Source organism: Penicillium vulpinum (assembly GCF_028829585.1).
Source record: "Penicillium vulpinum strain IBT 29486 chromosome Unknown utg000001l_segment0_segment0, whole genome shotgun sequence".
Lineage (NCBI taxonomy): Eukaryota > Fungi > Ascomycota > Eurotiomycetes > Eurotiales > Aspergillaceae > Penicillium > Penicillium vulpinum.
In genome coordinates this window covers 437,969-461,349 of record NW_026643241.1, presented here as the reverse complement: position 1 = coordinate 461,349, position 23,381 = coordinate 437,969, and the positions used below count along the sequence as shown (strand labels likewise).

General features: G+C 47.8%; 8 protein-coding genes across 8 annotated transcripts; 5 read left to right on the top strand and 3 right to left on the bottom strand.

Annotated features, from left to right (window-relative positions):
- Window positions 1-209: 209 nt before the first annotated feature.
- On the top strand, window positions 210-1,566 carry N7479_000173 (uncharacterized protein; the record flags this gene model as incomplete). The annotated part of the gene is made up of 2 exons (XM_057247871.1): window positions 210-328; window positions 453-1,566. 2 exons carry the CDS (start codon window positions 210-212, stop codon window positions 1,564-1,566), a joined length of 1,233 nt encoding a protein of 410 aa, XP_057112303.1.
- Window positions 1,567-2,461: 895 nt separating this feature from the next.
- On the top strand, window positions 2,462-4,507 carry N7479_000172 (Hsp70 family protein; the record flags this gene model as incomplete). The annotated part of the gene is made up of 4 exons (XM_057247870.1): window positions 2,462-2,779; window positions 2,835-3,767; window positions 3,817-4,255; window positions 4,308-4,507. 4 exons carry the CDS (start codon window positions 2,462-2,464, stop codon window positions 4,505-4,507), a joined length of 1,890 nt encoding a protein of 629 aa, XP_057112302.1.
- A 666-nt stretch (window positions 4,508-5,173) lies between these two features.
- On the bottom strand, window positions 5,174-5,882 carry N7479_000171 (tubulin-binding prefolding complex subunit GIM3; the record flags this gene model as incomplete). Its single annotated transcript, XM_057247869.1, has 4 exons — window positions 5,174-5,366; window positions 5,517-5,584; window positions 5,654-5,785; window positions 5,865-5,882. The coding sequence occupies 4 exons, from the start codon at window positions 5,880-5,882 to the stop codon at window positions 5,174-5,176; spliced, it is 411 nt and encodes a 136-aa protein (XP_057112301.1).
- Window positions 5,883-6,606: 724 nt separating this feature from the next.
- On the top strand, window positions 6,607-7,759 carry N7479_000170 (autophagy-related protein 27; the record flags this gene model as incomplete). The annotated part of the gene is made up of 3 exons (XM_057247868.1): window positions 6,607-6,868; window positions 6,953-7,481; window positions 7,564-7,759. 3 exons carry the CDS (start codon window positions 6,607-6,609, stop codon window positions 7,757-7,759), a joined length of 987 nt encoding a protein of 328 aa, XP_057112300.1.
- A 1,973-nt stretch (window positions 7,760-9,732) lies between these two features.
- N7479_000169 (TolB family protein) lies at window positions 9,733-11,763 on the top strand (the record flags this gene model as incomplete). The annotated part of the gene is made up of 1 exon (XM_057247867.1): window positions 9,733-11,763. One exon carries the CDS (start codon window positions 9,733-9,735, stop codon window positions 11,761-11,763), a length of 2,031 nt encoding a protein of 676 aa, XP_057112299.1.
- Window positions 11,764-12,684: 921 nt separating this feature from the next.
- Window positions 12,685-14,270, bottom strand: N7479_000168 (uncharacterized protein; the record flags this gene model as incomplete). Its single annotated transcript, XM_057247866.1, has 4 exons — window positions 12,685-12,828; window positions 12,903-13,670; window positions 13,954-14,142; window positions 14,208-14,270. 4 exons carry the CDS (start codon window positions 14,268-14,270, stop codon window positions 12,685-12,687), a joined length of 1,164 nt encoding a protein of 387 aa, XP_057112298.1.
- Window positions 14,271-16,355: 2,085 nt separating this feature from the next.
- N7479_000167 (ATP-dependent Clp protease ATP-binding subunit) lies at window positions 16,356-19,154 on the top strand (the record flags this gene model as incomplete). Its single annotated transcript, XM_057247865.1, has 1 exon — window positions 16,356-19,154. One exon carries the CDS (start codon window positions 16,356-16,358, stop codon window positions 19,152-19,154), a length of 2,799 nt encoding a protein of 932 aa, XP_057112297.1.
- Window positions 19,155-20,392: 1,238 nt separating this feature from the next.
- N7479_000166 (uncharacterized protein) lies at window positions 20,393-21,136 on the bottom strand (the record flags this gene model as incomplete). The annotated part of the gene is made up of 2 exons (XM_057247864.1): window positions 20,393-20,597; window positions 20,667-21,136. 2 exons carry the CDS (start codon window positions 21,134-21,136, stop codon window positions 20,393-20,395), a joined length of 675 nt encoding a protein of 224 aa, XP_057112296.1.
- Window positions 21,137-23,381: the final 2,245 nt, after the last annotated feature.

Genomic DNA, 23,381 nt, shown 5'->3' with positions numbered 1-23,381 from the left:
ATAGGAGCCATTGGTCGCCTTAATGAAGGATTTCCCACTGTTTGTTTCTTCTGCCCCTCCATATACTTTCTCTGTCTCCTTTTTCGTTTTTTTTCCCCCAACAATTGTTCCTTCTTTGCCGTTGCCAGCTCTCTCCTGGGGTGTGTGATGCTGTAGCATTGAGCAGCAGCGTTAGACGTGGAGCTAGTTTGACATCTGACAATCTCCGTATGGCATCTGAGCATCAAAAGCCCCAGACCGGGGAAGAGAGCAGTTGGGGAGGTGACTTTGACCCTTTTGCTGATCCTGAAGAGCGTAGGGTACTATTTGCTGCATTTGACTCATTCAGGTACGTGAGTAGACAGTTGATTATAACATATGTCTTTTTGGCCTGTAGCTTCTGTATCGGGTTAAGACGACCAATTACCTAGATACTACTACATTTGCAATGGTTTTGGCTAATCCGCCCACAGACAATATCGGCGAAATGCGCATATGAATACAACTCATCGTCGACGGCAAGCTTTCTATGCCCTACCTTCGGCACACTGGCAGATGCTTTCGGAGCCTCCATTCTCCATTCTCGATAACTTCAACAAGGTGGATGATGCTATTGATACCAACGCTGATATCGCCGATGCAATTCTGGCGTTAGGTCTCCAGTCATTTGGTCTTTCTGCAAACCCCGACACAACTGACCCTACTCAGAATTGGCATGACATAGCAACTTCATCAGATGTCAACAAAGCGCACTCAACGATACGTCAGTTCTATCGTGACTGGAGTGTCGAAGGACGACCCGAGAGAGAAGTCTGCTATGACCCCGTTCTCCAGGCTCTCAACGAGGAGTTCCAGACACGGCGTGATAGCGGAGAGGAAATCCGTGTTCTGGTCCCTGGCGCTGGCCTGGGCCGTTTAGTTTTCGAAGTCTGTATGGCAGGCTATGACGCTGAGGGAAACGAGATCTCCTATCACCAGCTGCTAGCCAGTAGCTGGGTTCTGAACCACACCGAGGGGCCGGCAAAGCATGCTCTTCATCCTTTTGCATTGCATTTCTCCAATCTCCAATCCCGAACACAACAACTCCAGCAAGTTATGATTCCAGACGTGCACCCTGGCTTCGCCATGCAGGAGGCTATCAGTGCTGGTCGCCGTTTCGGTACGATGTCCATGTCCGCAGCGGATTTTACTATATTGTATACTCAGCCAAACAACCACGAGATGTTTGACGCAGTAACGACCGTTTTCTTCATTGACACGGCACCAAACCTTATTCGGTATATCGAGACGATCCGACACAGCCTCAAGCCCAACGGGCTCTGGATTAACGTGGGTCCACTCCTATGGCATTTCGATGACGGCCACTCCCGTAGAGGAAATGAATCCGGATACGAGGGGGCTGGGATTGGCGAGCCAGGAAATGTGGAGCTATCCGAGGAAGAAGTGCTGAGCCTTGTGGAGCGCATGGGCTTCCGCCTCGAAAAGCGTGGAGACCGGAAGGCTTGTGGCTACATTCAGGATCCCAACAGCATGCTTCAGAATCTTTATCAGCCATCACACTGGGTGACACGAAAACTGGCGATTTAAAGGGGGGCTGGTCGGAAAGCGGACAAACCCCTGTAATTCAGAGAAACAGGTAGGCTAGACAAGGCTGTTTTCGCCTCCCCGATTTGTTTTCACCTTTGGGGGCCAAAACTCGAGACAAAGAGAGATCTTAATAATGGTCTGAGGATTATTCTTCGGTCAGTTAAAAAAAAAAGGGGGGGGGGGGGACTTGAAAATATCTACTCCATATAGCCTGCATACTACCTCAACGTAGTAGTTCACATACAACATAGTTCACAAAGAACATATATGTACTCCGTACCCCGCGGAGAGAACTGGACGCCAAGCGAATGGGTGAGATTGAATGTGTTCAAAATAATAATTTGAGTGATTTGAGTTGGAGGTTTATATCCCACCTGGGCATCTATCTACTTATCGTATAATATCTTATAGACAATATGGAACTGACTATACCCAAGTATAACCGGGTTTCAGCCTCACCCAGAGAGTCGGGAATTTAAAATCTTCATATCTCTTTCTTCTTCAATTTCTTAATTTTCCTAATTCTCCTAATTTCAACTAAATTATATTGTAATTACTTCAGTGTTTCATTCTTTCACTCTTTGATCTCCACCGTAAACCTCAGCCTCACTTTCCCCCTCTTTCATCTTTTTCCCCCCCTTCACATTTTCTTATCCTTTTCCCTCTTTTGTCGCCTCACATGGATCTCATGAGTTCCCGATTTAAGTCATTTGGCTTTAGGCACAAACATAAGACTACTTCTAGTACCAACCCACCGGTTCCAACTCCTATCCCTAGCTCTCCACCCCCCTCCGGTCACAGTTCATCGACAACAAGTCTCTCAATGAACCAACCACAACCACAACCACAGTCAGGCCGACCGCCAAGTTACACAAACAACAGACCCACCAGCCCAATGGTACCTAGTCAACTTCCACCCATCGCCTCAACCCTCCAATACAATCCGTCAAATGCTCCCATGGGCGGCCCACCGGGCTATGGCATACAGCATATGGCTCCTAGTATCCCCACCTCACTGCCTAATCCTCAGTATCTAGGGCGTAATCCTGCGGTCGAGATCGAGGGCGGGGGTCGGAGCAAGGCTCAACTAATTGTCGGTATTGATTTTGGTACAACTTTCTCGGGTGTCGCATATGCATTCGCGACCAACAACCAGGCAAGCGAGGATATCATCACGGAATGGCCTGGGGCCGGAACCCACGCAAAGCAAAAGGTTAGCATGGACTAAATATAATCTATGGAGGCGAGTCTGACGCCTTCTCTGCTAGATTCCCACCGTCCTCTACTATGACCAATACCAAAAGGTGGTAGGATGGGGCCCCGATATCGCCGACGCTCTCGCCCCGACCGGATACCCCAAGCCTCAAGTGCAGAAGGTCGAGTGGTTCAAGCTTCAGCTGATGCTCTCTGGAAACACCTATATCGACCCAATAAACCTGCCCCCGCTCCCCCCCGGAAAGTCTGAAATCGATGTCGCTGCCGATTACCTCTTCAAGCTACGACAAGCCATTCGCGCTCAGCTTCAAAAGGCTCTGGGAGAGGTGTTCACACGTGAGGAACGTAATATTCGATACTACTTGACGGTACCGGCTATTTGGAACGATGCTGGCAAGGCCGCGACGCGAACCGCTGCTATTCAAGCTGGCTTCTTGCGCGACGAGAATGATAACCGTCTCACACTAGTTTCAGAGCCCGAGGCAGCGGCCTTGTTCTGTGCCAAGAGTGGACTGCTCAATTTGAAGGTGGGCGACGCTATTTTGATTGTGGATTGCGGCGGTGGTACCGTGGACTTGATTGCATATGAGGTCGAGGAAGAGCAGCCTTTCAGTGTGATGGAGTGTACTGCCGGGTCTGGTGACTCGTGTGGTTCAACAGCACTGAATCGGAATTTCAGTAACATCTTGCGCGCAAAGATTCGCAAGATGAAGCTACCGGATGGCTCTCGGACTGCGGGCAAAGTCTACGCGAAGTGTATCATGGACTTCGAGAACCGTATCAAGGCCGACTTCCGCAATAATGGGCAAAAATGGGCAGTGGACGTGGGTATCGAGGCCGACTTCCCCGATGCGGGTATTGAGGAGGGCTACATGACATTCATGAACGAAGAGATCCTTCAGTGCTTCGAGCCCGTCGTGAACCGTATTCTCGAGTTGGTCCGCAACCAGATCATCGCGATTCAAGCACAGAACCGTCCGATCCAGGTGAGAGCATATCGGCCTAGTCTTGAGAGTAGAGCTAACAAGTTTATAGAACGTTCTGGTCGTCGGTGGATTCGGTGCTTCAGAATACCTTTTCCAGCAGATCAAGCTCCATGTGCCGCCACAATATCAGGCAAAGGTGGTCCGCCCGATGGACTCTGTGGCTGCAATCGTCAAGGGTGCAGTTACCGCAGGTATCACCGAGCGCGTTATCACACACCGTGTAGCACGTCGGCACTACCTTATGGCCACGCTTCAGCCATTCAAGGAGGGCTACCACCCAGAACAGTACCGTGTGCCCAGTTTGGATGGTCGTGATCGATGCAAGTACACCCGTCAAATTTTCGTTCAAAAGGGAGAGCGTGTTAGAAATGGCGAACCAGTCAAGGTCAGCTTCTTCCGTCAAGTTGCACCTGGCGCCACCCTCATGTACGAGGATGTGCTGTACGCCTGCGACGAGGATGTCTGCCCTGAGTACACCAAGGATCCACGTAAGTTGAGATATTCCATTTTCCTTGTATACACTACTAATTCTTTCCTTAGGCATCAAGGAAGTTGTCACACTCACATCCGATCTGTCGCGCAAGAACCTGGAGACCGACTTCGAGCGCATGGACACCCCACAGGGTATCTTCTACCGTGTCTACTTCGATATCTACCTTACACTAGACGGCAGTGAATTCAGTGCCGAACTAGTCTGCCAGAACGAGATCATGGGCCGCTGCCGTGCCAAGTTCCGGTGATTCAATAACTTTCGCACACAGGAAACACATCTCAGAAAACACAAATACGCGCGCCGTATATACATCCCTCCTGTACGAGGCTCACGACATCGGCAAACAGAGGTGTGGCCATGACTTACGCTTTGTTGATTTGAATTCCCCTCACATTGGTCTTGGATCGGTAAATTGGTCAAATACTCCTAATCGGATGACCGGAACTCACTGTGCCGGCGAATAGGCGTTATGTGTGTTGATTCTTGCAGAATCCTGTGCCGTTCCCAAATATATGCCACAGTTTTGTGCCATTTCTTTTGCCTACTTGTTTAGTCGGCGATCCCTGTTTGTGATTTGGTTCTTTTCTTCTTTTTATTTTCTCTTGCCCCTTAGATACCTCTTGACTATTGTGTTTTGTTTGAATGATATTAACGAGCTGTGGTCCTCATCTATAATATCCAGCTCTATCTACATATTTAGAACTCCATGTACTCATGATTATGAGTAGATATGAAGCGGATGCCATGCCATCTAATCTATCATGAAGGTCATCCATTCCACATATTTGATCTAGACAACAATTGAAGATTGTCAAACCTCGATCCCCATTTTTCAGTTAGATGATAGAAAATAATGAGAAACAAGTCCCAAGAGGCAAAAACTGAGAGTGGTAATAAATCCAATTCATCCCAATTAAGTCTCCAGGTTAATGCTCCGGCCAAACCGCGCATACAGCGCCACCTTCAGCTGCTGCATTTCTTCACGTAGCTCACCAAGCGAATCCTCCAGCTTGGAAACATCTGCGTCGATTTTTTCTGTTGATGTGGAGAGCATTGCTTGCGCGTCTGATAGCGGTAGTTGGAAGAATGAGTCGCCGATTTTGTAACTGGGGGTTTGTTAATGATGGCTTCTTTATTCTTGCGCTTTGTTTTTCCAGTTGTCTCGCAATATTCCAAGATGAGAGTGCAGAGAGCAACCACAATGGAACATGTTTAAAAAGAAAATAAAAAGGAGATGGGAAGAGGGTATTCCTTACGGCACAAGCTCGTCTTCATCAGCAAGCTCCAACTCCATCGAAACCTCTTCCAAATCCTCCTTATCCTTCTATAAACTAGTCAGTAAGAGATTCAATACATGGCAGAAAATAAGATCGTTAAAAGGACGTTTCCATACCTGCTTTCCCTTCAACTGCTCCTCGAGCACAGTCTCGCGCTGATGCAACCGACTGAACCGGTTAATCTTCTCCTGATCCTCGCGACGGACTTCATTCTCATCATTGGCGGATGTCTCGTCCGCTTTTGTGAGCTGTGAGTTGGTCCCGTTAGCTCGAGACCTGGCCTTTGGTGGGGTGTGTCGCGCTTGAGCTTAGTGGGGGTTGGCTTACCATACGCGGCTGCACCATTTTGGTTGTCTTGTGCGGAACGTGTTTGGTTGGATTGGGGGATTTATCTGTTCTTTTGTGTTTGTGCTTTTGTTTTGTCCTCGTTGCGGGTTGGTTGGTTTGCGCATTTGATATCGGGTTTGAGTGGGTGGTCCGTGCGTGGCGATGAGCTGGATGAGTTGGTATATCAAGGTGGAATAGGATCTATACAATATATATACAGCCCTGAAGAGTGCTATCAGGTCTTGTTTCTGCTTCTTTCTCAGGATATATATGTTCTTTTCGCCCTCTTCTATCTTCTTTACTTCAATACATCGGGTTGAGTAGGCCATCAGGTACTCGCAGTGACATTACAGTAGCTCTTATTTTGCAAATAACATAAATCAAAAATAAAGAACATTGATAAAAGTACCTAAACTTCAGAAATAGCTTCAAATACTTTAAGGCATCTTCATTTCGAGTTGAGCGTAGGCATCACCTTTTAGTGCCCAAAACACCGCCACCGGAGAAACGAAACACCTCCGCAGGGACAACCTCGTCATCGTCACTTTTTCCACTTCACGCCCACAAAGCAGATCTCTTCAATCTTTATTGAACTGCAGTGGTCGTACTTTTCCTGTGTACAATCTGCCCTCGTGACCATTTCCAGCTGAGCTATCGAGCTCCATCCCACGCGAAAGCCTTATCCTAGCTTTCATCGGTCTCTCCAACCTACCCTTCGCGACCAAGCAGCACATTGATCAAAATGCAAATACAATCAAGCGGATTCTCACTCCTCCTCTCCGCCCTCCTACCCAGCCTGGCATCCGCGTCTGGTTTCGACTGCGCGGACATTAGGCTCAACAATTACAAATACGATCTCAGTCCCCTAAAAGGTGTCCATGAGGTGACTAATACCGTGACGACGGACGACTTCGTGACGAATACAACCTACCGATTGAATATCTGTAATATTCTCGGTAGTGCTGCCCGGTTTGACGGCGCGACGTGTGGGACTAGCAAAAATAGTACGTACCAAGTTGAAATGACGCGACCATGTTGAAGTGGTCTTCTGTTTCGGGTGATCATGCTGATTGATATATTGTTTTTAGTTTGTGGATTCGCTCACCGAAAAGCAAAGGATGGAAATGGTGGCTCTACGTTCGGATTCCCGATCGTCGGCCTTGAACCCCTTGGCCAAGGCTCGAAAAACCCACAACTGAAGCGATTGAAGGATCTCGACCCGGAGACCGAGGGGCTGCGCGTTAGGCTGGAAGGTGGCTCATACAAGGGAGATGGCAATGATCAGAAGGCCAAGAAGGCAGCCGCTGTCATTGACTTCCAGTGCGACCACGAGCGATCTGGACTGGAGGGCCTGCGTACCCTTGCAGATGAATTGGAGACGAAGGAGCGACGAAAGAGAGTGGAAGGCGAGGAAGGTGGTGGCTTGCCGGCGGGAAACAGCACCTCGGGCAACAGTACCAGTAGTCTGCAGTTCAAGAGCTTTGCTCAGTCTGATGATGATACCTACATCCTGAGACTGGATTGGCGCACAAAGTATGCCTGCGACGAGTTCGAGGATGACAAGGGCGATACTCCTAGCTCTAAGAGCTGGGGTTTCTTTACTTGGTTGATCATCATGTGAGTCTTGCTTGGTTCCTAGGGGCTTTATTTTCTTGTTCCTACTTCTGCTTTGGAACATCCTACTAATCAGTATATTCAGTGCCTTCCTCTGCATCGCTACTTACCTCATCTTTGGCTCATGGCTCAACTACAACCGTTACGGCGCCCGCGGCTGGGACCTACTCCCTCACGGCGACACCATCCGCGATATCCCCTACCTCTTCCAAGACTGGCTCCGCCGTGTGATCAATACCCTGCAAGGATCGGGCTCGCGGGGTGGGTACAGTGCGGTATGAAGGGACTTAGCTTGGATGAATTGGCACCTAAGGTCATTTGTATTTTTGGATGAAGATTCAATATCTTCTTTTGTCCAAGGCTGAACGTTTTCTTTTTTATTCTAGATTATTACAAATACTGAATAGCTTCCAAAGTTATTATATATATTGGGATTTCTGCTTATGACAAGCGAGGATTGCTGTTTGACAGTCTCGTAGTTCAAGCCATCCAGAGCCGTGATATATTGATTCCTCCTTTTGACCTCTAGGCATCTATGATCCACGTCTCCGTGCTGAGTTAGAAAACCACGGCGAACTCAGTCACTAGCTATATAAATACTCGGTTTACATCTTCTTTCCCTTCTTTCCCTTCTTCAATTTGACCTTTGTGCCTTTTCACTTTCAGGGTGCCCCAGAACATCTCGCTAACTTCAAACGACAAATGGTATCTTGGCCTACTTCCTCACCAGGGATAATCATATACCCACAGCAAACAAAGACGGACTAGGCCCACTAGTGCCAGATCAGCACCAAGTCGCAACACGTTAATCTCACAAGCAGCAACCTTTTAATGAGCAATTATATCAAGTAGGGTTTAAGTGATCAACACAAGCATCTGCGAGGTCCATCATGATCTTCTATAATATCCACCTTTACTATACTACTGGAAAAGTTTGAAGCTCTCCGAGATTATTTCCATCACTATCACAAAGTTGGTGGGAGTTCTTGTAATTCAAGTCTACAATTTCCTCGCAATGCTTAGAACTGTCCGAAAATCGGACTTGAATTCCTCTGACTTGTATCCACCTGAGCAATAGTATCTCTTCTCATGACTGTTAGCTAGTGAATTTTGTTAGATCATAGCGTGTACAACACACTTTCAGGCTTGTAGACTGCGTAATTTGGGTAGAAATAACCGGATGTCACCGGATAGAAGCCAATGGATATTGGGCGTGCCTTCCTGTTTGGTCAGGTGTATTCCTTATATTGTATGTTGTATATTGTCAACAGCCAACAGAGCATTTTGTGTCCAATCAACCCCGTATTCATTGGTGTACATTGAAAATACAAGCCTAGTGCCAATATGCCAAGATTACTCTGCCAATATGCCAAGACTACAAAGACTACTCCACCTTCGATCGGCCTTTTGAACCCCTCAATCTGGCAACCCCGACCGATCCTTCAGACTCCGAGTATGTCTGACGGATGCGAAACCTACACTGCCTGAGATGTATGTTGTAGAAACGAAGAGATTGTTATATGCCAAACCAATGATAATAGTTGCCAAGCCGGGGAATTGTATCGTCGACAGGGGAATGAACCCCGGTGGCTTATATCAACCAAAGAAATCAGCGGAGTTACCTGGGTCAGCAGGGTATTATAGCCCAAAACCAGCGACGTCCTCGGGGATTTACTTGGCATTCGGTTTCGCATCCGAGGCCCCCCTTCATCTTCAGGGCAGTTATGCGTGAGAACTGCAGGAACAGCTCTTCCTCTGCATATACGGAGTAGCATACCTCAACATCGGTTGTACACGTATATAGGCGCATCAGATAAACGACCCTTTGTCTAAACAGGATATATCAAGCTCACAACCATGGTACTATGACAATAACTACCGGTGCTCAGCGGAAGAGGCTTTCTCCGTTCATCTTCAGCCCCGATGATCATTACCCTGTTGCGAGACTTGCATTTCAGGGCTTGACTCGACAAGACCAATTAAATGAAGGATTAATATTGTACAGGACTTCTCAGTGGTGGACCGTCGTTAGCTTGCTTCATCAGATAAGATGAAGGGTCCCACTAATAATGCGGACTTCATTACGCGAAGGTGGGCCTGTCGGAGGAAAGGATTGCACTACAACCCTGAGGGAAAAGATCGGTCCCTCAGACCGTTTTTCCGTGGAGATTTTTTTTTATCTATAAGTATAGTAGTGCCAGAACAATAACGGGCCCCGGTTGAACTACTGTAGTGCACTCATTTCTTTTTGGCCATGCGTTTTTCTTCCTCGATTGCCCTGTTGGGCGTTGCCTTGCCACAGGCTTTGGCTCTGTGCCCATATGCAGAGCAGATAAACGTTGAAAAGAAGAGCACGCCTCCTCCGTCGCATATGAACTTACCGCGCAAGGCATCATCTTCGTCCAACAAGAAGGGCATCTTTTATATGAACCGCATTGCTCCTGGAACATCAGAGCTGTACATTGCCAACACTGATGGCACCGATGAACGTCCTCTTCTGTCCAATCCTATCTTCGAATACCATGCCGACTTTTCCCCTAATGGAGAATGGATCACCTTTACCGGTGAACGGAATGGTGACGGCAATTCGGATCTCTACCGCGTCCGAACTGACGGGTCTGGCCTTCAGGAGTTGATAGCAACCTCCTCGATGGAAGACGGAGCTGTCATTTCTCCGAATGGAAAGCAAATCGCCTATGTGTCCACTGCCAATGGCTACAAGGCCAACATCTGGGTCATGGATCTGGAGACTGGCAAGAAATGGAATCTCACAGATACTGCCTCGACCGCTGCCGATGACTCTGTTCCCAACGGCTACTTCCGCCCTTCGTGGTCGCCCGACGGCCAATGGATTGCTTTCTCGTCGGACCGTAACACTGACTGGTACGGACACGGAGAGCCGATCTTCCAAGGTGTCAGCGGCTGGGAACATACACAGGAGCTGTCTATCTACGCCATCCGCCCCAATGGATCTGATTTCCGTCTCGTCACATCGAAGCCCGAATACTGTCTTGGTTCGCCCAAATGGTCACCTAATGGTGAGCGTATTCTCTTCTACGAGATCACTCGCGAGGACACCTGGAACGCCCACCGTCCTGAATCACTGAACTCCGCCAGCTCCACCATTGTCTCGGTGGACTTTGCTACAGGCACTGACCGCCGCGTGGAAGTCGATGGAAAGGGTGTGAAGAGCTTCGCTCAATACATTTCTGATACCACTATCGCCTACTCCGTCAAGGGTGCCGGTATCGAAGGACTCTACACCACTGCTGGTGGATTTGTGAACACCTCTACCGAGATGATTCGCTCTCCTGCCTGGTCTCCAGATGGCAAGAAGGTCGTCTACGAAAAGACCGTCTGGAATATCCGTCCTATGGATAAGCAGCTGTACAGCTGGGACTCGGAGTGGGAATACCGCCACACAGACGTCTTCCCGCAGCTGTCCAACACCAACACCATCGCCCTGACCGAGAAGCAGCTTGGAAACTCTTCCATTGTTTCCTTCAACGCCAATGGAACCAACGAGGGTCTGATCTACAATGCCATGGAATCCGGCTTTGTTGATGGATCTTCAGTCGGCAGGGGCACTGCAGGCGCCTTTAACCCCGCCTGGTCGCCCGATAGCAAATGGGTCAGCTTCGGAGTAGGCTTCTGGTTCCAAGGCCGTGCAACTGGCGGCGGCTGGCTTGTACGAGCCACTGCCAACGGCACGTACTCCGAAATTCTGACCGAGAGCCAACCGACCCTCGAGAGCAACAGCAGCGTCATTAACTCCGGCTTCCCCAGCTACTCGCACGATGGAAAGAAGCTTGTGTACCGTGTGTGGGGAGCAAACTCGACTCTTGGCGACAAGTCCCAGACCGGACTCCGTCTTCTGGACCTGGAAACTCGCAAGATCTCCGTCTTGACCAACGAGTGGGATAATCTCCCTGCCTTCTCTCCCGATGGAAAGAGAATCGTTTTCACCCGCAAGACCAGTGATTACAACTACGATGTTTGCACTATGAAGCCCGATGGAACTGATGTCAAGGTCCTGACCAGCAGTGGTGCCAATGATGCTCATGCGGTCTGGACTTGGGACGGTCGCATTGCCTTCTCTTCTGGCATGTTCGGCTTCCAGTATGAGTGCGCGCTCTATGACATGACCTTCCAGCCTTATGGCCAGATCATTGTTATGAATGCTGATGGCTCGAATAAGCGTGTGCTTACTGATTCTATCTGGGAGGATTCCATGCCTCTCTACGTACCCAACAGTGCCCTCAAGGGTGACAACAAGGGCCACTAGGGTGTGCGGCACTGCCTCAAAAGAGCCATGCTGGTGACTTCCAAGATTTTTCGCCCATCAATTTTGTTACTTGAAAGAAGACCATAGTATTTGTACTTCAAGTGATATATTGAGATGTCGAATAAATTTATGATTCTGTTAACGTGAATATTGGAGGCTGGCGATTGGAGCTCTTGTAGGGCCTGACGTTCCTGCGTAGGGAGATTGCCTTGTCACATAGGAGTAGTTGTATTGCTCGTGAGCCTCTCATTCCAATAATGGATATAACAGCAATCAATCATAACCAGTGCTGTCAAAGAGAAACTTCCATACCTAAGAGGTTAGCCTTATTACTGGTAAGAGCTGCTGCCACCCATATCCCGTATCATTCGTCCTTAGCTATGAGCAGAGATCGTAGAAAACGAACCATGCCTGTATTTTCGGGGACTTTTTCGACAGGCAGGTCAATATTATGTGTATGTAGTAATTAAAAGGGGAAGGATGAAGAGAAAAGACTTACTGATACATAAGTGGCCGGCCTATTTAGGAAGGGACTGCCCAGATGGGAAGCAAACATTGGCCTCAGGCTAGTAATATCGAAGACATCGTCATACCCATTGAACATGATAATAGTCCATACATTTATAATTTTAATACTTTCTATTTGGATCTTAAGCCAACTACATGCCATAAACTCGACAGTAAATAACAATAGCATTGGATAAAGAAAAAAAAAAGCAAGATCGTCATAGTCATCAACCAATCTCCGTGGAGATGGCGCCATCCGGACTAAATCGTTCTCATGTAGGTCTCGCAAAGGAGCGGTAAGGAATTATCTAGGGTAAGTGTCCCTTAGGTTCCCCCTTCTCCCCTGTATCCCTTTCCCCTCTCATTTCACTCATTTCTTTGAGCCTGCGTACTACGGCTCACTGGTTTATCTTCCTAAACCTTCACGGCGAATGCCTTGAGGTACAGGTAGTCGGCCATGTTGGCATCGACGGTCCGACGGATGAGAGCAGCCTGCTTCTCACCATACTTCTTCTGCCACTCGGCGTCAAACTGCTCCTCAGTCTTGACAGCACGTTTCTGTGAAAAGCGTTAGCCTATTCCCAAAATCTTCACATCCCAATTCCGCCAACACAAAGAACAAAAAAACTTACATGAGTTCTCTGAACCAGAGCCTTCGACTCAATAGCATCATTGTGGAACCCACGCCACTTTTCAAACGCATTACGAGCAGCAGCATGGTCCACCTCCGTATCCCACGTCAACATCTCCGGGTTATACGGCAAACCAACACTGCTACAGAAAGCCTCAATGGTCTTCGCCGGCTCGTCGAGCATATCATCCGCGTCGATGACACAAATCTCAACGCCACTCGTTGCCTGGGGCTCAGCCTGGGCGTCCAGATCCGCGCGTGTTGCAACTTGGGGCCCGATCAATCCACTCTCGAGAAGGTAATCGAAGTGTCGGCGCAGCTCGTCATATCCGGCCTCCAGCGGGTCGTAGTTGTGGAACCCGGTTACCTCGTCCAGAGGTGGGATTGTGCATCGCAGGTACGACGGCACGCTATAGTGCGGGTCGCGGATTAGAAATGCCCAGTGGAATTTCTCTTGAAGTTCGCGTGGCATCACAGTTGGGTTGCCTGGCTCTGCCGGCGTGTTGTACGGGTAGGGTTCCTTGGAAGCTCCGTTGGTGTGACCGTTGGTCGTGCCGTTAACATGGCCGTTCATCTCATGATGACCATTCACACCGTTCGCCGTGCCGTTGGTACCGTTCGAGACCCCGTTCACACCATTAGCCACGTGCAAGTCGTCGTTGGTCCCGACACCGCGCTTATACCGCAGTAGAGAGGGGGCGACGCTGGCGGGCTGGCCATTCGGTGGAAGCAGGTAATGATCGATGTCTTTGATGAACATTCTCTTTCCCTGCGACAAGGTAAGTAACCCCTCAAAAAGTGCAAACATTCCCTTCCGCCGCGAAGATCTCCATGGTCATTCAAAATCCCAGAGCCAGTCTGTGATCTACAATTTGTAGAGGGGGAGGGGGAAACAGATTGCCTCAGGCTATATCTGTAGTGGAAAAATAGCAAAAAGATAAACAGGTAGGGAAACTTCCCTCATGTTCGATCCACAGGGGAGAACGTGAAGAGCATTACGAGGGGGATGTGCAAGAACGCGAGAGATTCCAACGCAGAAAGAAGGGTCGGACCTGAGTATTTTCTCGCTCGAGCCTATCCATCACAGTACTATATGTCGAATTGGCGAATCCGCTATCCAGGCGTGCTTGTAAATTTTCATCGCCTGCGAATCGGCTGGAGAGGCGCTCTGGGCCGTAGTAGAATGCATCGCCAAACGGCTCATGGACACATTGAATAGTATCTCGCTGTGTCATGAAGACCTGTAGTCTGTTAGATATGTGTTTTGGAATGGATTTCGTTATCAGAATATCTCATGATCTCTTACTCGCTCAAAGGCTGTTGAGCATGCTCGCGGATGGGTAGCCACAAAGATTGGCTTGTCAGACATTGTAAGTGGTGCAAGATTTAATACTGGGCGATATAACTGCAATCTGCAGACTTTGTGTCAGGGAAAACCACAAAAGGTAATCGTAAATAAACTTGCGGTGGATCAAAGCGTATCAATTAACGCAAGGATAATTCAAATCCAACCGTTGAAGTGGCGAGGTAGAAAATTTCTGGTTGCAATAGCGGGTCGAGTTCTTCACAAGCGTGCTATGCCAATGGTCTCGTAATGGTCTCAGCTGCAATCACTATGTGGGAATAATGAAAAGAGGAAGGGGGGAACTCTTTTATATGAAATGACATAGGTACCTTAATAACAGGCTTTTATTTTTTATTTTTAAGGAGCCTCGGGAAGCGGAGAGCTACCAGAGTTGGTTTATCACTGGGAAAAGAAAAAAAAAAGCATTAGAAATAATTATGGGTACAATATGTTAGCAGAGAAGAGACTGGAGATCTACGGATAAGCCCAAAAATGTAGTAAGGTTACACATTAAGGTATAGTTATACATGACCCTAGTATATAATAGTGTTAACGCGATATTATGTATAGAAGTAGTATCTAGCAGTACTACATACTATCTATACATATAATGTATGCCTACAAAGTACCTGATACCATCGAAAACAAAAGCCGTCGAAGCCTCGAAGTTGTCCTCTAGGATTAGCTTTACATTTTTTCCCAAGGATCGAAGAAGCAAATCATCAACGCCACAAAGCCTCCTGCCCCTCTCTGCCCCGCAGGAACTTCTATTTTTTCCCTTTCCCTCTAGAGAAGATATGAAACAGTAAAATCAATAATATAGAAACCCGTGATATAATAGCCAATGAGAAAACAACTTGTGGACAGTCGCATGGATCGATCTTCGTTTCTGGATGACCTGGAACAAGTGTTTTCATCCACGGTCCAGTCATGTCTGATCCCCTCAGCTGAGACGGTTACTCCTCTCCCATGCAGCCCCGGTGAAATTTGACTCCCTAAACGGTAATGTCAATGGAGAGCACAGATAGACCGTATATAAAAATTTCCTCCCAATTTGAGTAGATGCTTGCAGGGGGTCTGATCCTAGGCAAGGCTCGAGATCGATTTCTTCGAATTCTTATTGCTTGGGGTATATCCCACCTGACGTCATGGACTAACTGTGGGACATTTTCTGTCGGCTATCGTGGAACACGATATACAGCGTAGGCGACACATGGTAGAAGGGTAATAAAGGCTGTTTGGGAATACCCAGTGTAAATGGTGCCTGGGCAGGCGTCAGTGGCACGTAGGATTCAATGTAGATTGTTCACATCTTGATTTTTGCGGGTAAAAAGAGCCGGTGGGACTTGTTTCAATGCTCCACTGCAAGGCACGCAAGCTCAAAGTAGAAACCCGCCAATAATGGCATCAACACCGAATCATCTCTCTAACGTGGGGAGACTGAGCATCCAAGGGTTCTGGTTTGCTGGTTTGCGCGATTTAATCCGAGATTGCTGACCTCATCCCGGAACGATTAGGGATTAGGTCAGCAAAATTGAAAGAGATCACGTGCTGCTCACGTGGGAGTTTCACGTGGCCTGGTGATATATCACGTGCTCAATCTCTGCCCAGTACCCGTGTCTGTTGCATAAGGCGGTAATTGACTACACCCGTGAACTATTTGTGTTATGGATAACTACAAATTACCTGGTTATATAATAAGGTGGTAATTGATTGACTATAGTATATGTGTGCAGCAGAATGTAAGTGTCATAAGGTGAATCCAAGTAAAGAGTGACATGCTACACTATATTTGTGGTCCACGATTACCCCGGATTAGTATTTCTCCGATGCCCCCATGGTGATCCTCGGCGCTGTCAGGCAACATCAGGCAGCTTCTGGAAGGCGGTGGAACCCAGTAGTGACGCCATGGATCTGGTGGCAGCTTCGAGCGTTCCACGCACCAGGAGTATATATGAACTTGCATCATCGTGTTTCAAGTTGCACATTATTCAAGTTTACTTGCTCAATTACTTTCTACTCTTACTCTAGTACTACGATACTACGATCTCAACCCTCAAATCATCGCATTTACATACCTATTGATATTACCCCACACTTCCGTTCAAAATGAACGGCGTTGAGTTCACAGATCGAGCCAATAAGGCCTTGCTGGACTCCAGCAGCCTTTGCGAGCAATATGCACAATCCCAGATCCTGCCTGTCCACCTGGCAGTAGCGTTGCTCAACCCCTCCCCAGATGAGTCTAAAGATCAACAGACTCCTTCTGGTGCCCATTCCTCCCACGATGAATCAGCCGCCCCTCTCTTCCGCCAGGTAGTTGAACGAGCCCATGGCGATTCTCAGCTCCTCGACCGGGCGCTGATGAAGCTACTGGTCCGCCTACCGAGTCAAGACCCTCCCCCAGAGAACCCTAGTGTCTCTCCCCAACTCTCCAAAGTCATTCGATCAGCCACCGATTTGTCAAAGACACAAAAGGACAGCTTCGTTGCTGTTGATCATCTCATCCAGTCTGTCTGCCAAGATTCACAGGTTCAGCGTGCTCTAGGCGACGCCAATATCCCCAACCTCAAGTTGATCGACAGTGCTATCCAGCAAATTCGTGGTACAAAGCGGGTCGACTCCAAGACCGCTGATGCGGAAGGCGAGAATGAGAACCTGAAGAAGTTCACCATTGATATGACTTCCTTGGCTCGGGAGGGTAAGATCGATCCGGTCATCGGCCGAGAGGAGGAAATCCGTCGCGTCATTCGCATTCTCAGTCGACGCACGAAGAACAACCCCGTGCTCATCGGTGAGCCCGGTGTTGGTAAGACCACCATTGTTGAGGGTCTCGCCCGCCGAATTGTCAACGCCGATATCCCCGCCAACCTGGCTCAGTGCCGTCTTCTCTCTCTCGATGTCGGTTCTCTGGTTGCGGGCAGCAAATACCGTGGTGAATTCGAAGAACGTATGAAGGGTGTTCTCAAGGAAATCGAGGATTCCAAGGATACCATCGTTCTCTTCGTCGATGAGATCCATCTGCTTATGGGCGCTGGATCTAGCGGCGAAGGCGGTATGGACGCAGCCAACCTTCTCAAGCCTATGCTTGCTCGTGGCCAATTGCATTGTATTGGTGCCACAACTCTCTCTGAATACCGCAAATACATTGAGAAGGATCAGGCCTTCGAGCGACGATTCCAGCAGGTCCTTGTCAAGGAGCCTACAGTCCCAGAGACTATCTCTATTCTTCGTGGTCTGAAGGAAAAATACGAAGCTCACCATGGTGTCAACATTCTCGACGGTGCTATCGTCACTGCCGCCAACCTCGCGTCTCGCTACCTGACGGCTCGTCGACTGCCTGATTCTGCAGTCGATTTGATTGATGAGGCTGCAGCTGCCGTCCGAGTCACTCGCGAGTCCGAGCCAGAAGCTCTCGACACGCTGGAGAGAAAGGCCCGCCAGCTTCAAATCGAAATTCACGCCCTTGGACGTGAGCAGGACGAGGCATCTAAGGCTCGTCTTGAGGCTGCCAAACAGGAAGCTGCCAATGTTAGCGAGGAGCTCCTCCCTATGCGCGAGAAGTACGAAAGCGAAAAACAACGCAGCCGCGAAGTCCAGGAGGCTAAGATCAAGCTTGACTCTCTCAAAGTCAAGCGTGACGAAGCCGAACGTATGGGCGACACCCAGATGGCTGCTGATCTCGAATACTATGCCATCCCAGAGACCAAGACCCTCATTGAGCGTCTCGAGGCTGACCGGGCTAAGGCCGATGCTGAACGTCGTGCTCAATCAGGCGATGCTGGCGAGGCACTCCTTGCCGATGCCGTTGGTCCCGATCAGATCAATGAAATCGTTGGCCGGTGGACCGGTATCCCTGTCACGAGACTCAAAACCACCGAAAAGGACAAGCTGCTCAACATGGAGAAATATCTTGGCAAGGTCGTTGTTGGCCAGAAGGAAGCCGTTGTTTCCGTCTCCAATGCCATTCGCTTGCAGCGCTCAGGTCTTAGTAACCCTAACTCGCCTCCCAGCTTCTTGTTCTGTGGTCCCTCCGGTACTGGTAAGACACTGCTCACGAAAGCGCTTGCCGAATTCCTCTTCGATGACCCAAAGGCAATGATCCGGTTCGATATGTCCGAGTATCAAGAGCGACACTCGCTCAGCCGTATGATCGGCGCACCTCCCGGATACGTTGGCCACGACGCCGGCGGCCAACTTACCGAGAGCCTGCGTCGCCGCCCATTCTCGATTTTGCTCTTCGATGAGGTCGAAAAGGCCGCAAAGGAAGTCCTCACTGTCCTTCTGCAACTCATGGATGACGGCCGTATCACCGACGGACAAGGCCGTATCGTCGACGCAAAGAACTGCATCGTTGTCATGACCTCCAACCTGGGTGCCCAATATCTCTCCCGCCCCACCACCAAGGACGGAAGGATCGACCCCCAGACCCGCGAATTGGTCATGACAGCACTCCAAGACTACTTCCTACCGGAGTTCCTCAACCGTATCTCCAGCACCGTCATCTTCAACCGTCTCACCAGACGGGAGATCCGTAAGATCGTGGACCTCCGTCTGTCCGAGGTGCAGAAGCGGCTCGATCACAACGAGCGCAATGTCCTTATCGAGTGTACGGAGGAAGTCAAGGACTACCTTGGCGCAGCAGGCTACTCCCCAGCCTACGGCGCTCGTCCACTGGGCCGACTCATCGAGCGCGAGGTCCTCAACCGTCTCGCCGTGCTCATTTTGCGCGGAAGCATCAAGGATGGTGAGGTTGCCCGTGTTGTCATGCGCGACGGCCGCATCGATGTCCTGCCCAACCACGATATTAGTGATAACAGTGACATGAGCGATGATGAGATGATGGACGAGGACGATTTGGACGCTGAGATGGATGATAATACCGTCTCCCCTGATCTATACGATTGATTGACCAGACCTGGTTTTCACAAGCTTTCCTTTTTGTCAAATAAAAAAAGAAGGATCTGAACATACCCAGCGATGATATGATACACGACTTTGTGCTTTCTGTTTTGTCGTTTTGGCTTCGACTTTTTATGGCGTTGGTACTATCTCTTTGCATTCTCTTTTCATGTACTTAGGCAGTTTACGCTGGGTGGATAGTCCTTTTGAGTCGAAGGCTTATCAGCTTCGGCAATGATCATGTTAATATAAGTTTATTTTTTCATCTGACATCCAAACGTCCAAATAAAAACATCCTCCCGGACCTATTGTAGAAAGTTGTTTAATCTCGGGGCCAGGGTAGTCAAAATGACCTATTAGCTAGGAATTCTGTCCACACAGAACAGTTGTTAGTGACTACATGGGTACATAACTTGTATAGACTGTTTAAGGTAAAATATGTCTATATATGTAGATAGGATTTTTCTTTCTTCACAAAGTGAGATACAATTTCACATTTTCACCTTTCTCACTACATATATACAAGAATAGTCGGCCGCTTATGCGGCTTTATGATCGTATTTTTTTTGGCAATCTTTTTGAGGTCCCTATATATTCTTTCTAGATGTCTTTTTGTTTAGATATTTTCTTCCACTTCTCAGTGTTATAGGTATACGGCAGTAAAAGGCAGCGGAGGCTTTTATTTGTGACGACTTTGATGATATGTATTCCCTGCATCAACTGCACCGGTTATTCAGTGGTAGAGTGTAAGGTAAATCTACATCGCTTTCTCCAAATCAATTGAATCTCCTCTAACAATAACTCCCAATCTTGAAGTCCTGCAATCCACGATTAGAGGTCACCATTTTTTTAATGTCTTTCATGGATATATTAAATATCAAAAGATGGAGTAAGTTAGGCCAAATCTACCAACTTCCTCTATACATAGAAAAGCTATAGGAGAAAGAAAATGTGCAAAAAAGGCGGCGAGACCAATAAATTGATCTTCGAGGCTTTAATTTTCTCTTTTACTACTAGATTGGCAATTAGGATGGCATACTGTAAATACCAGAAGAGAGCACTGATGAGGACTGGCAGATGTGTGTTTGACCTCGGGATGAGTGTTTAATTATAAATGACCGACTGAGCACAAAATACTCGAGAATTGCAAATTCATCTTCCTCATTTTTAGAACTAAAATTATCATAGAACGATCGTAATTCTCATTACCAAGCACCATGTCGTGCCTCACTTCAGCATCTAAATCAAACTCTTCCAAAATGCACTCTTCCAAGGTGCTCAGTCATGTTATCTTTTCGACTGAAGAGCCTGTCGCACTCAGGACAACCGAATGAACGTGGAGTGACATGCTGCGTTTTGATGTGGCGCCTTAAGACCCCCTTGCAGGAGAACACGCCAGGATATCGGCAGTTCTTCCAGGTGCAGCGGAAAGCACCTTGACCGTCACTTCTATGCGAGTAATATTGTTAGTAATAAGGTAATGGCAATGTTCCGGCCCGACACTGAGTTTGGACTTACCCTGGGTTCGGCTTGCGTGCTCCACGACGGCGACATAGCGCCCCAGACCTGGCACTATGACGGCCATTGTCTTTTAGCTGATGTATCTCTTGTACAGAGCAGTTGGGGGATTGGGAGGCACCACGAGTGGTAGCACTAGGTTCCGGGCTGATGCTATCCATATGAAATGGGTTGGCAACACCATTGCCCTCGAGCAAGGAATAATGTGTGACTTCCTGATTCGGGCGGTATAAGTCAAGATTGGACGGAGCAGCGGGTATGAAAAAGTTAGGATAGAGTGGCATGGAAGGATGCTGTAGGTGATAGTTGTATAGAAGATGGCTTGGAAACATTGGTGGCTCTATGGCCGAGGGGATAGAGAATGGGGGAGGAGGAGAGACTTGAGGCCATTCATAGCCACTGGTATCCCATCTAGGTCCGTAAGATGGATTTGACTCCCTCTGGGCAATGTTATACGATGGCCACGCCATCGTGAGTTAAAGAGACGAGGTGGAGTGACCCTTTGAGGTTTGAAATATGCTTGAGATGGGGGATTTTTATTTCTTTGCTCTTGGGAGAGGGGATTTATATAATCCTTGTAGGGATTTATTTATTTTAATCGACATAGCTAGCCCCCAGTTCACTGCATAGACAATCAGCAGATATATATATCTCGGTCAAGTAAGTTGAGCCCTTCTACAGAAGCAGCAGAATTTGTTTTGATCCAATCAGATTGTCAAGATATATTTCACTGTTGGAAAATCTGGGGTCGAAGAATGAGTGAAAGAGTAGAATGTGTTTTGATCCAACCATGCTACGTAGATATATGTCAGGGTTGTGCATAAAAATAGTTATGAAAGAGTAAGACGTGTTTGGATCAAATCAGATTATCAAGATATATTTTACTGTTATAAGAACCGGGATGGAAAAGTAGGTGGAATAGTAGATGGGAGAGCAGAATGTATTTTGATCCAACCATGCTACGTACATATGATATATTTGAAGGATATGTATATAAAGACATATGTGGACTAGCAGAATGTGTTTATCCAATGAGAGAAAAGGAAATATGCCTGGCGTTCTTGGGGTCTAATAATAAACATAGCCAAAGTCGGTCTCCAAGACTTATGGACTCACCAGCGCTTCGCATTTGTTCCGACTTCTTGCCTTGAGAACTCATTCCAATTTATTGAAGACATCTATACATCAAGCCTTGTCCAAACAGAGAAACCTGGCTTGAACAGATATATCATTTATTTACCCCCGTGGACCCCAGAAAGCCCCAGGTAATGCATCTGAGTGGAGAACAGAAAATCACAGTGCATAGTGCATACATTTTGCAGCAAGTCATGCCTAAAACACAGCCTCATCTGTTGTCTCCGATCGTGTATAGCTAGTTCTAATTTAGAACAGGCCTGCGTGAAACTTTATTCTCTTGAAAAAAAAAATATGTCTTCCCTATCCATCTTGATCTATACTTCGCCATGTCGACAAGGCCATGTTACACAGAATGGAAACCTCATAAGGCCTAGATCGAGAAGATCTATCTACAAGATCACGGGAAAAAACACAGTCTCGAAAAACGTATCATGTTCCCCCAAGCTACTATTCAAATTGTCGCTAATAAATTTCAGAGACCTCCATGAGAAAGCATTCAAAGCATTCGAGCGATGGGGCTTCAAGAAGTACAAATTGACAGCTGAAAAGTGGAAGTTCGCCAAGCATCGTAAAGAAAAAAAAGAAAGCGAGAAAATGGCAAGGAAATGGAAGTGTAAATTGATGGCATTCTCTGTCCATCTAAAAAAGTGAAGTATGAGATCGGACGACAAGCGTTTGAATCCACCAAGATCCGACCCACTCTGCAACGGATACTAAGGTTGGTGTCTTTAAAGGGCGTAACAGCTGAGGCAATCGTAGAGAAATTGTTTGCAAGTGTAGTCATATATTGCAATTTCCAAGTTATTGAATTGATGCTGGAAGCTGGGATGAGCCCAGATTCATCAGTCATAAATGATGAAGGAGAAATTCCCAGCCCGCTGATCTATGTAGCCCGCGTAAGAGACCATGGGCTTTCTGTCAAGATAAACTATATGTTATTATTGCATAAAGCGGATCTCTATCAAAACCAGGCGGAGGAACCGGCACTCCAATGCGCCATCAAGTTTGAAAATGAGGAGCTGGTGAGAATTCAGATATTCAAGGGCGTGAACCCTCCCCCAAGGGCATTAGAGAAAGTCTTTTATTCTCCGTGCTCTAGAAATATTGTTGAAATGATTCTAGATTCTAGTGCGGACATTAAAGAAAGAACCCATCAAATAAAGATTGTGTCTCTGCTTCTGGAATCAGGCGTTATCAACCCGACTTGCAAGTCGCCAAACCACCTATTTGGGCCTGGAGGAACCTCCTTTATATATTGCCGGCGAGGTAGAAAACATGGAGCTAATGATGATTCTTCTGAAAGCTGGTGCGAGGATTCGTGCCGTACCTACACCCGAGTGCTAAGAGACTACTCTGTGGCATGCGATAAAAGGAAGGGACCTGGAAGTTGTGAATAATGTCTTGGTAGTAGGTGCAGATGTCAACAGTCCACCGCTTGGACATGACGGCATGAACCTGCTACAGCAGGCTGCAAAGCAAGGAGACATAGAGCTTGTGGACTTTTCCCTTGAAGCAGGCGCAAATGTGAACCAAAAACTGGCTTCTTACGGCGGGGCGAGAGCATTGCAGTTTTCTTGA